Source organism: Poecilia reticulata, chromosome 4 (genome assembly GCF_904066995.2).
Source record: "Poecilia reticulata chromosome 4, P_reticulata-male-v2, whole genome shotgun sequence".
In the NCBI taxonomy this organism is placed as follows: domain Eukaryota; kingdom Metazoa; phylum Chordata; class Actinopteri; order Cyprinodontiformes; family Poeciliidae; genus Poecilia; species Poecilia reticulata.
The window spans coordinates 17,913,430-17,926,212 of record NC_088833.1 but is presented as its reverse complement, the minus strand read 5'-3'; the positions used below and the strand labels follow the sequence as shown (position 1 = coordinate 17,926,212).

Sequence of the window (12,783 nt, the reverse complement as noted above, 5' to 3'; positions counted from 1 at the left end):
GATTTGTATGGACATTGCACAAAATGTCTGAAACGCAAGATATAAGGCAAGAAACAAGAAACAATGTTCTGAAAGAAAATACTAGTACATAAGGAGGGGATGAAATGATTATTTACATAACAAGGACTGTGGCAGCTGATGCTCCTTTCAAAATGTCACAGCGGATGGGAGAAAATGAATGTGCAACGCCGGGTCAAACGTATCCTGATAAATCAATGACAAGGATATTTGTTGGCTCCATTCTGCTCTATAAGTGGGCAAATATTGCCACCTGGTGTTCACTAGCAGGTACTGCATGTATTATAATCAAAGTATTTTGCTTGTGAGGCAGGATGGAGGAACGAATATGAGTTCTAATGAAGGAGCGTGAAAAAGCAGAGATGTTGAGCAGCGGTAGTGAACATTACCTGTTTTTGCTGGTGCTGGCAGTAGGGGCGATGTCTGGGGTCAGGACGTACAGGCTGTTGTTCTTGGGAAGGTGTAAACTTCTCAGCACCGTCTGAGTACACACAATGACAAAAATGCTTCTCTTAACTGAAGTAGACTAATTACACCTTTTTTCTTCCTCACTGTGTTTTCATTAACGTTGATAAAAACATGAATGTTACAAAAAAAATCTAATCTATGCACAAAAAAGACAGACAGGAGGAGCAGATTTGAAGCATTTCAGCTACATTTTTAGTTCATTCTTGCCACTGTGAGTCGTTTTAATTCCTAGTAAAACAAATTTTAAAAACCAGATCATGAACTCACAGTATCTGACACGTCTCCACTCTTCCATCCCTTCAGATGCATTTTGGATGCTGGAATGCCGAGTTCTGTCTGGAGGATCCCTTTAATTTCTCCTGTGGATTTAATAAGAATTAAAGGGGACGGTCAGGGATGTAAAAATGAGGACAATCTTGTAAGTTTTTCTTTTGCTGAAGTCAAAACTATTACCTCTACAAAAAAAAAACAGAAAAAAAACAGCATTTGATAGAATAAGATGCACTTGATAAATTGTCCCAGAAATTATTTCAATGTTGTTTTGAAATGCTTTTCAAACTTTAAATGATAAAGAACATGTATTGACATTGGAAATGGAAGACATTTTAAATATCCAAAATATCCTTCAGTTCTGGTAACACAAACGGGCCGGTTGAGACCAAAGCACCAGACTGAAGACCAGTTTTTGGTAGAAAGAGAAAGAAAAGAGAAAAACGATAAAACATGCAATTGGAAATTATTGAACTTGCTCTGATTATGTATTTGACATATCTTTATCAAACACAATCTTTTCTCTCAAGAGTGTGAGGTTATGCTTCCGGTGCTCACCGACTGTGCGGCTCTCCTCGAGGACGAGCTCCACTGATCTTTGCCTGTACTCCACCCTGAAGTTTATCATGCGAGGCTGGCGCTCTACAATGTGTCGGGTAGAAGGGCTGATGGGACAAAACGCTGAAGCGGAGGACGATGGAGGAGAGGAGGAGGAAGATGATGAGGAAGGGGGCGGACCCGCGCTTCTTGCTGCTGCTGCTGCTGCTGTTGCTGCTGCTGCTTCTGCGTCGGCCCCTTCTGAGTGGCTGGGGGGTCCGAACATGGTGGCCTGGCTCGCCTCGCTGGTAAAGTCGCTGCACAGAGATCACAGTTGACTGATGTAATTTATAGTGTCAAATTTATATAATACTAGAAAGACGAAGAAAAAAAAGGGTCTCAGTTCAAAAACATTATGAAGAGGTGATAAAAAAGGCAAAACGTCTTTTTTTTCCTGTATTTTCTTTTATAATATACGTTTATTTGTTGGTGCTGCTTTCTCAGATGATCAATGGTTCAAGAAGGCACACACAGATTTTTACATAAAGGCTCCATTTTATTTAGTTCAGTGACTGTTTCTGCCTGGAGGTGGACCAGGACCACTTACAGACCCGCCAACAAAGAAACCCAACCACGTGATAGCACAGCTACACATTTATTAACCTACACTTTTCTTTTCATTGTCATGAGCTGCATTATGTGCTTTAATTCTGCAGATTAGTTGAATGTTTTTGAGTTAATGCGGAAATTTGATTCAGTAAGAAATCTATAAACTACAAACATCTATAAATGAATCTTTATAGATGCGTAGAAAAAAAAAAAGTATCCAGTCTGTACCTCTACCCTAACTTGCCACAATAAAACTTGAGGCCATGGAAATATCTGTAACCAGTACAATTTCACAGTTCAAAATGCCACCATCCCAAAGCAAACCAAACCTTCTGCATCTATGCAGAAGAGACATCTATTTCAGTGCTTTGTACAAACAGGGACATTTTTCTAATTCTGCTAATGCCTGGAAAAGAGGTCACAAGCAGAAAGGGAAATTATTTTAGTGCTGGTGTACCTTCTGACTGGCCTCTGTTGACATCATCGCTGTTTACTGGTCAACGGCGGTCTTCTCATAACAAAGCCAGCCATTTAGTAAACGTGTAGCCCACCAGTCACACTGCCAACCAGCCTCCGTTCAAAGCAATCTGTGTCCTCGACAGAGAGCTGCAGTATTCTCATGGCCTCAAGCCCTTCATGTCTTTTTATTAATATCTCTTCAATGCATCCGAGAGAGCCAAAGAAGAACCTACTGTGGTTTACGTTTACCTTCTGTAAAATGCCATCAGCTCATCACAAAACACAGATTTGTTCCAACGCATTAGACTGAAATGCGTTGGTCTTAGTTGTGTTGTCAGGATATTAAAATGTCAAATTTGATGTTTAAAAAGATACTTGATATGGTTAAAGTATCATTTGCAAGCACAAGGTCTGTTTCCAACTAAAACATTATGCAATCATTCAATGTGACAATATTTTAACTTCCTTCATTAGAGCAACACCATTAAGTGAGGGGGAATTCAGCCCTCACTTAGAAAAATGCAGAATTTGAAAGTGTCACTTCCCCATTTTGCAAACTAGTAGACAAAATTAAGCATAAATGTTAATGTTCTTTATGGAGGTGTGCATGTCTGATTTAATCGTACAACTATTTTAATAATATTTGCTTACGTTAATTGTGCGCTTTCCATTTGCCTGCCAAATTCATGTTCATACAAATCAATGTAACTACTGAGGCATATATAATATAAAACAAATTCTCAATAACTATCAACATTGACTGATATGAAACTTTTATATCATGATGCGTTTTTCATCCAACCCTAAATCTCTTCCTTGTTTTGGTCAGGTGAGCGGCTGCAGGGAGAGGGAGGGCCGTCTCTGCTATTGCTGTGCTGCTGATGGAAGAATTGCCACAATTTGGGCAAATGAGGACAGGGGCTAGTTTATATCAACTTGGACTCAAGTGAGCATCTTTGTAAAAGATTCTAGTGTCGATCGTACTGGAATATTGACTATTTTGACAATCCTTGGTCTCGTATAATCTTGAAAAAATAAATAAATAAATTTAGGTTTTCAAGAGACATAACCATAAAAATGAACATCAGTAATTGCTGAAAGTGTACTACCTAATGAATCTATATTATATCTGAGATATCTGAGATTCTGAGTTTAACAATTGATTTGAAATTAATTCTGAATTTTTAAATTGTATATTTCCCTTATTGCCTTGTTGAAGCAGATCATTTTAGTTTATACCAATGACTCTTAGGACTTCCTCTAACAGTCAGCAGTCGTTACCTTTGTAAGATCCCGTTCTCCTGTGGTATCACTCCATTGATGGCTGCCTGTAAACAAAGCAAAACTACATTTTACAACAAAATGCAATTGCATCCATGTGTTTACGTATTGTCCAAATCACCAAATGCAACACACAACATTCAATCTGTGTAATCTAAAACAATAGAGCAACTATTAAAGGAGCTTATTTCACAGAGATGAGAGGCAGTGGTGTCGTCAGGACACTGTGACATCACTGGCTCAGTGTTTTCAGAAATGTCAACTGTGTCAAAATGTGTGAGCTGGAATATTCAGAGAGGCTGGCCTGAACAAGAAGCACTGAAAAGACAAATACAAACTCTGTCAGCTTTGCAGGTGAACGTTTGTTTCAATGGACAATTGATTCGCTCCAACCATCACTGTTGTACACAAAACAACAGGGAGACGTTATGTAACGTCAGCAGCAAGCTGTGTTGCTTGAAAGCATCAGGCGAGGCGAAAAAATGTTTTAAATTAAAATGAAAGATGTTTTTAATCAGTGCCAAGATGACTGTTCTCACTGTTGTGTTGTTCAACACAGGTGATGGTTTTCATGTAAAATGTTCATGCATTTTCAGAGTCCAATGTCTGTTTTTTAAGGGAAGAAAAGAGAAAAAGGGGGTACATGTAATAAAATAAAGAGAAGAACAAGAAGGGAACAAGGGAGGACATGAGAGAAAAAGGAAAGGGAAGAATGCAAGAAGGAAGGAATGTAGACAGGTAGGACACAAGGAAACTTTAAAAGAAGGACACAAACAGGACAAGCAGGAAGTAAAAGAGAAACAAAACAAGGACGGAGAGAATGAAGAACACAAGGCAGGTGGGACGGAAATGAAGAAAGAATAAGGAAACGAAAATGGGAGGACAAAAAATCAGGTAAAGAAGTAAAGACACAAAGGAAGCTGGAGACGAGGAAAAAAGGAGACCAAAATGGAAGAAGGTAGAAAAAAACGAAGGATGAAAAGAAAGATAAACAAAGGAGACCAAAATGAGGGAATGAAGAACAAGGAAGAAAAGTCTGAAAATGCAAAAAAAAAAAGGACTTTATTCCCCTCCATGTTTACCCAGACCTTAAAAATAGTGAAATAAAATTCCAGACTTCTCCAAACTACATAGAAACCCTGTTAGCATCTTGTGTTTATTTTGTTAGCTTGGGATGAACTTTTTTAAATCTACAGCAGATGCAGGTGTTTTTTCCCCTCTTTCTGCTCTCTATTGCATCAGAATGTAACAATGAGCAAAGGTGACACAAGTCAAACACTGGAGAGGAGGAGCTGCTCCTGAGGGAAGTGGGGGGTTGGTGCTGTCTTTATCTAGTGCTGACATGACTTTTTTTTTTTTAAATGTGTTTATTTTTCTGTAAGCTAGACTTGCAGGTATTTGTCTCAAAATTCCATCTCTCATATTTGTTTTGTCCTCTTTTCTTCAGGCCAAGTTAATGCCCCTTTCACATAAGACTGCACAAGCACGTGCTTAGTGATGCAGTTTCCAAATAGTGAGCAAGAGAAAGTTATTTGTAATAATTTTAAGGTTTAAACAAACCCAACTAGGAGAGCATTTGCTTTGGAGCTCAAGGTCTCTCCCTTGTGTAAACAAGGCTGAAGACTTTGGCAAAACTCCACAGTGTGTTTTTGGAAGACAAAAATTATTACTCTATAAAAAAAAAAAAACCTTTAAATCAGGAAGCCCTCTTTTCCTGGGTGTAGCGAGGCATGAGAGAAACCCACAACACCGCCTGCTTAAATCTCCTGACAAGCTAGTCATGATCTTGCGGTAGGCCTATTAACTTCTCCGTGCAACAGCAGTAATTAATCATACAGTCCAGAAATAAACAGGCATCCTCCTGAGATATCCTAAGCTCTGACACAGTTTTCTAAAAATATTTAGTACTTTAGAAGTAAAAGAGGTTTTTAAACCTATTGTTTGCCTAATCAGGCTCTGTTATCTTTAAAGTAAATAGATGAAGAAAAAACTATCAAATATAACCCGCAATAAACCCAATTTATTAAGTTTAAGCTTTATTTAAGCACGTTTGATACCTGAGCGCAATAATCCTCACCTACTGGGACACTGAGAGCAGCAGCTGAGTGTATAACAATAAGAACTACGCAGACTTAATAGCAGGAGAACTAAAATGTCACGTGTTGTTGTCGCAGGTTTTACAATGCTGCAAAACAGCAGAGTTTATGTTACAACCTAACTAAGACAAGTAGCCACATTTATTTTAGTTTCAGTCTTAAAGAGTAAAAGTTCACAGGGACACGTGCACTTTTATGTCAAAAGAGATAAAGCAGACAAGACTTTATCATGCGGCAGCAGCTGTTCTAGTTTCAGAAAGTGAGGCATTCACTATTCCTAACAATAACATAGTCTTGGGGTGCAGCTGAGGACTTTGGACGATGACATCGTCGTTCAATAACCATGGAGCTGACATAGGTTCAACTAAAGACCTAAAAGATTGGAAACAAAATAATTCAGTAATTTGCTACATTTATTGTTTCCTCGTGTTTGTTTTATATAAACCAACACCCACTGCAGAGGAAATGCAAGTCATCGGATCCACAGCAGCAGAAAGTCCAGTCCCCACTGTCTGCGCTGCTGCTGCCAGCATGCATCTAATTATAGACTGACCCTTTCCAAACGGGACGTCACTGCAAGGGGCTCATCGTGAATTGATCTAAACCCGACTGGACCTGATCTTTCTGGCCACTGCAGTCTCTCCTTCACACAATACAGGACTTACACATTTGTCTCACAACAACCTTCCTGCTGAGATGAAGGCTGCTTGCGAGAAGCATTCCCTAAACAGGGGAATGTTGCAAACTGTGTGTCCCTCGATGATAAAAAAATAAAAAATAAATAAATACCTCTCTGGAAACTTGCACTTTACATGAACTGAAGGACTAAATGTCCAAGAGTGAAGCCCAGAGCCAGAAGCTAACGAACTTACCACTAAATCCCAGTTATTAAGCTCTAACAGAGTGATTGCCTCCGCGATGTTGTCGATTCCAGTGCAAGCCTGCGAGAGGGCAGAAAGATGGAAAACACAAGTTGCATTAGATTCAGCTGCTGGAACATGAAACGTGAAAAATGAAGGTCCCCTGCAATGTAGCGCTCTCTTTTTTTTTTATTTTTACCCCTGAGGATGTGTTTATTTAAAAACAGTTCACAACATCTGTCCAATCTAGTCTTTGGTGATCCTGTCAGAGATGTGGGAATTTGCAAGAATCAGTTTTCAGTTGCTGATTTTTTTTTTCCTTCAATCAAGCATCTATTTTGGATTTTTGTAACTCGGACTAAACACCTATACTTACTGAAGTAATGTTAAAAACCTTACCACATTAGGATAAGACGCGCTGATTGCAGCAGGATCTTTTCATAACATCCTTTGCTTGTAACTTCAACAGCAGGTTTCATTTTCTGCAATGACCCTTTTGACTGCAAAGTCCTTCTCGGATTCAATCAGACATAACTATCAGGTTGCCGGCAATAAAACCTGTTTCAGCTCTGCGAACTGGTTTCGCAGGTCATTAGAAGTATGTCGATGCAAAATATTACATTGTAATACTGAGGTCATTTTCGCGTGAAACAATTATGTATCCACTTCAAACCAACTTAGAGAGGTTTTGAAATCTATAAAGTATGAGTGGAAAAAGGATCCAGATGCAGAAAAGCCGAACATGTTAAGCATTGACTGTTGATGTCAAACATTTCCGACTCAACATTTAAAGAATGTCGTGTGCGAAAGAAGAAGCACTGATAAGTTGAAAATTTCTACTTTTCATCTTTTCGAAAGCATATTAGTCAAACACATAAGTTTTTTTTTTAACTCTAACCTGAAATAGTAGGAAATATAAACAGACAAATTAGCGCCAACTTTGAAAAATATTAAATAATTTCGCTCTTATGTGCCTTAACTGATTTTATCTTTTGACATTATAACTATAAGGATCGTAAGCTTCAAAACCAATAACCACTCCATGACTAGTTCCATAATGTTGTCTTTTTGAATATTGTGACATGCTTTCCATTGCAACATTTTTTTATTATTATTGCTCATCACAGGTGTGATTGATCACTTGTGCCGATATGTTTGATGTTTGGTAATTACAATCTTTGCTCTGACGATGATGTCAGAAGTTTGAGTATATTCACCTCAGTGCCAACACACTAACTATTGGGCGTTGTCAAACTGCTGTATAAATGTGTGTATTTTTAAGGGGTTTATGTGATTATAATGGTGGCTTATCGGTAGATAATCTGGTTACACTGGTTTTGAATGTAGTTATTCCAAGTGATCCTTTGTTACATTACATTGTAAAAAAAATAAAATAATGCACTTTATCATTCTTATATTTTTGTATTTGATGTCTAGGGTTTTGAGGTGTGCTTAATTTTTCAAACATTCCCACTTTCATCTCACTTTTGTCTATGACATGGTGACATCTGCTCAGTAGGCATTTTAATAATCTTGATATTAGATTCTAGTAATTTTAACATACTTTCCTTAAACCATTTTTTTTCTTACTGGCCTGGTGTAATATTCTAATCTTGTGTAAAAATAAAATGGGTAAATCATCATAACAGAAACAAAGCCTTGAAAAAATCAATCTCAGAGTAATTTGTCTTTATAAAGTGTTTCACTTATAAATTAACTTTTCAAAAAATATTCTGATTTATTGAGAGGAACCTGTAATAATGGAGTCAGTATTGTGGACTGGCTATCCAAATTTTGAGTCTTACTTTTCTTTGTGTTTATAGACTAAGAGAAAGGGTTAAGATAAACAGTGTTTCAAAGTCTACAAACCAATAGACTATGACTTCATCCTAAAACTACAGATTACTGGGAGACTCTGGGGTTTTCTCCACGCAGATTCTGATTTATGGCTTTCTTTGATGTCCTCGGTGATGATTCAGACTTTCACCTTCCCCCACACTGCTTAATAAGGACTTTAACACCAAAAAGAGAAGAGATATTCTCTGCTAAAGTGGATGTAAATTCGCCACAAGAGTTCCAATTTTACACATCAAAGTCTATCTGATTTTATTAAACTCAAAGATTGCATTAAATTTACCATCTGCTAGTTGAGGGATTTATTGTAAATTATTGCAGGAATTTTTGGTTTAGATGCATTTTTAAAAGTAAAAGAATAGAAAATATGATTTTTTTGGTAGCTGACTTGCTGATCATGGGAGAACTGTTGACAATTTCTGACCAATTCCTTTCTGTATTAAAACCCTAGAATTGACAGTGGTTCTGCTTTTGATCTTCTATGACTAAATGAGGTAGCTCTTTATGCTATCAGGAAGCAATAATCCTAAAGTGAATACTACTGTTATAAATGTTGCTGTCCTAATTTTTTTTTAAACCATTTTTTAACCAAATATGTTTGCATGACAGAATACAGACAGTAGAGGAGACATTAATCCTTTGTCTAGCTAGCACTTATAGGTAGAAGATCACAGATTAGAGTTGCTGAGAAGACTAGTTGACTCAAAAGAAGACAATAGGAATCCAGATTGGAGTTGATTGGAGATTGAAATCCTGAATGTGTCGACATTTAGCGTCAAGTGTTAAACTGCAGAAACAACAGGGGACGATATGTAAACAAGTTGATAGTTTTATTGGGTGCAGCAGCTCCATTTTCAGCTAAACTGGTGCTGAATACCAGTATTGTCCCATTCTTGGCCCGACAGTTTCGGTAGACTGCAATGTAAACACCGAGTTTTTGGTTAGCAAGTGTGTTCAGAGTCCGTTTCCGAGCTGTCAGTAAGTTAGCTCTGTGTGCTAACTCGGAGATCCTTGCTGCTTCCGACGAGCAGGGTTGCTGTTTCTCATGCCAGACATTTAATGTATTTTAGCACACGGAAGACAAAACGCTTCCAGCTGTAAACAATGCCACAAACAAACAAACAGGGACCCACCTGAAAGTCGGCCAGGATCATTTCTCGATCCATGTTGCTTTCGCCGCTGTCGGAGGCCATAGCAATGACTGGCTAAAAGCAATACCTCTCCACTGGCTCACAGACAGACGCTGAGTACAGATAAAAATAGATACTTAGAGGCGGCTGTCAGGGTGATGTTAGTTATTTGTAGATATTAAAGTGAACGTGGAGTTAACAGCCTCAAAACAGACAAAGTTCAGTAAAGTTACGTTACTGTGCCCGGTTATCTCAAATCATTATTGTCAGCTAGCCCATTGCTTTACCGCTGGCGTAAAGTGATGTCGACTGTCGTAAAACGTTCGAGCGACTGCTTGAAATAAATCATGGGAATTTCGGGTCTTTTCCATGATTCGAATTATGTTGCTCAAACCAAAGATAAACCATACACGGATTTTTCGCCTCCCAAACTACTGTTTATTCAATACCATTCCTTAAATAATCTTCATATGTAAACATAAGTATACGTGTGCATATAAAATACTAATACGACTGATGATATGGTCCTGGTTGTTCATCACACCAACCTGGGATGAATAGAGGAACTTAAACATGTTTCACTCAAGTAAAAGAAATTACTCAAGAGTGAAAAAAGTATAATTTATGGGCAATACAAATGACCAAAAGTTGATACAAATAGATAACATAATTTAAAAAATAACACATTTCAATTTATTTTTACCATATAAAACCTATGAAACTAATGCTTACAGTGAATATTGTATTTTTCACACGATAAAGAAGAGTCCTTTATATTTCACCCTAAAGCAAAAAGCTGGCTGTTATAGCCTTCTGTCCTGCCTTACTAAATCATGACCACCATTAATTAGATTAATATGTCTATGACTCACTAAATATTTATGAAAGCCAACGCCTATAAAAAATCTTGAAATACCCCTAAAATGATGACCCTGCTGCCTGTAGGTTCAAAGAAATGCAGGACAAATGGTATGAATAGACTTTTTCTTCAACATGTCCTTTCCCCCTCAATTAAATCAACCATAATTGGTGTCTGTTTTATTGCGGTATGAGCTGTACAAATCGTAAAAGCTCAAGGCAGTTCTAGTATAAGAAAACAAGCTGCATTTAATAGCCTTAATTCTTTAAAAGTATGATGAGGAGCAATATACAGGACAAAACTGCTGATTGGGCATTCAGGATTGTCTAATCCTGATTGGACAATCCTGAATTTAAACACATTTGAAATGAGACCACAAAAAGGGCTGAATATGTACAGAAAATATGCGCTGAACTGTGTAAGTTAACATAATCTTGTATGGCATGAAAATATACAATTTCAACTTGCATGTGAAAGCAGGATAAGCAATAAGTTTTAACAACTTTTAACACATAAAGTTTACATGTGCTTGTTTTTTCTGAACTGATTAAACAGTAAGTTGCTTCATATTACTTCATCATCCTTCCCTTTTCTTTCCTTATCTGCAAAGCCTCATACAAAGGGAAGTGAAACAGTTCAAGTCAATTTTAGACCAGTTTAATTTCCTACTCTTTGTGACATTCTCATAAGTCAGAGTGTATACTTCAGTTTGGAAAAGTATCAACAGTATGCACAAGTCAGAGACAAACACATTCCACCTGCTTTTCTTTTCTTTTTGCTTTGTCTCACTTGTTTCAAATCAAAAAGCACATTTTAATATCAGCAAAACATAATAAAAATCCGTTTTCAGTAGAAGGTTGAATTTGTTGGATTAGATTTACCTAAACCAACCCATACCATACCGTAGAACAAAAAGCAGATGTAAGTTTCCACAGAGAAGTCACAGAAGAATACACATAAAGGGTCAAAGAAGAAGACACAGATGACAACTCATACGGGATTGAAACCAAGAAGAAAATGTGTGTTTATAAATTGAGCTTTAAAAACAGCAAGAGGCAGAGCCTTCCTAACCCACAGCTGCAGCTCATCCCACTTTTTAGGATCCAAAACGACAAAGTCTCATGGCTTTAAAACATGTTTTTGAGACCTTCAAAACAAAAGTATTTGGTCACTAAGACATAAGCATGCAATGGCATGTCAGGGTGAAGTAATTCAAACAAATAAGTTGGGATACACCCTTTAAAAAAAGACTTAATTAAAATAATTTTAAAGTGGATTCACAGCTGAAAAAGAAGTTAGGAAAGAGTAATGTGTCCTCATTTGCCTGTGATATGCAGTAGCTTTTATATCAACTGCAGATGTGAGAGGGAAACCCCAGATAATTCCAGTCAAAAGACTTTGCAATAATCCATGCGTGAGACGATAAAAGTATGGATGACTGTCAAAGAGGCACCCAAACAGGAGGGGCTTGATTTCTCACAGGTGCCTCAGAGGACTGAACCAGTGTGGACATTTGAATAAAATTTTTAGCTGGGCTCCATTTTCACACTGATATTAGTGCTTAGAGTCAATGGGAAGATGGATTGAGGTACAGACATGATGGTCCTGGAGGAAAACCTTTTGGAGGCTGCAAAGAAGACTGAGGCAGTGGTGCACCTTCCAGAACCATAAACTTTCAGCCACAGCTATGTTAGAATGACCCAGTCAAACTAAGGACCTAAATCCAATTGAGTAACATTAGTAAGATGCAACACTGTTTTGTTTACAGACTCACTTCTTCCAATCTGAAAAAGTTTGAGGTGTTTTGCAAAAAGGAATGGGGAGAAAAATGTAATCTCTAATATGTTGAAGAAACATCCAGTCTAAAATGTATGTGATTCACTGCATTAGTTTTGCACCTAATGCAGTGAAAGGTTAGCTCGACAAGGCATGGACTGAATACAATTCCACTGTCTATTTTGACTGAATCTAAAATCACTTTGTTTTGTTATGTTTGGCTGAATTAATGGTGAATAAAACAAAAATAACAAACTGAAATTAAAGTAGAAGGCCACAAGAAAAGAACACTCCAACTGCATACAGTCATTTCAAGGTGCACCAGGCTGCTTTCCTTGATTCAGAAGAAAAGCTAAATTTTAACTCCTCGGTAAATAATACATGAAAAATAAGTGGAAAGTTTTTTTTTTTTTTTATTAATACATAGGTTTTATAATTAAAACATAAAACTGATTTTGGGCGGTAATACCATATATGTCCACAAGAGGGTGACGCTAAAACAGAAACAGAAAGGAGAAAAGCTCTGCAATGTCACCGCACTACATGTTTGGCTTATTTAGGAGACT

General features: G+C 37.5%; 1 protein-coding gene across 1 annotated transcript in view; it reads right to left on the bottom strand.

Moving 5' to 3' along the window:
* Nucleotides 1-9,901, bottom strand: part of faf1 (Fas (TNFRSF6) associated factor 1) — a 69,478-nt gene extending 59,577 nt beyond the window's left edge. The window contains exons 1-6 of the mRNA XM_008407878.3: nucleotides 9,586-9,901; nucleotides 6,611-6,679; nucleotides 3,643-3,689; nucleotides 1,315-1,610; nucleotides 754-845; nucleotides 408-499 (exon numbers count right to left, since the gene is read on the bottom strand). Of these exons, the coding sequence (XP_008406100.2) occupies nucleotides 408-499; nucleotides 754-845; nucleotides 1,315-1,610; nucleotides 3,643-3,689; nucleotides 6,611-6,679; nucleotides 9,586-9,645 (656 nt within the window). The 5' untranslated portion in view covers nucleotides 9,646-9,901. The remainder of the gene's footprint in view (nucleotides 1-407; nucleotides 500-753; nucleotides 846-1,314; nucleotides 1,611-3,642; nucleotides 3,690-6,610; nucleotides 6,680-9,585) is intronic.
* Nucleotides 9,902-12,783: the final 2,882 nt, after the last annotated feature.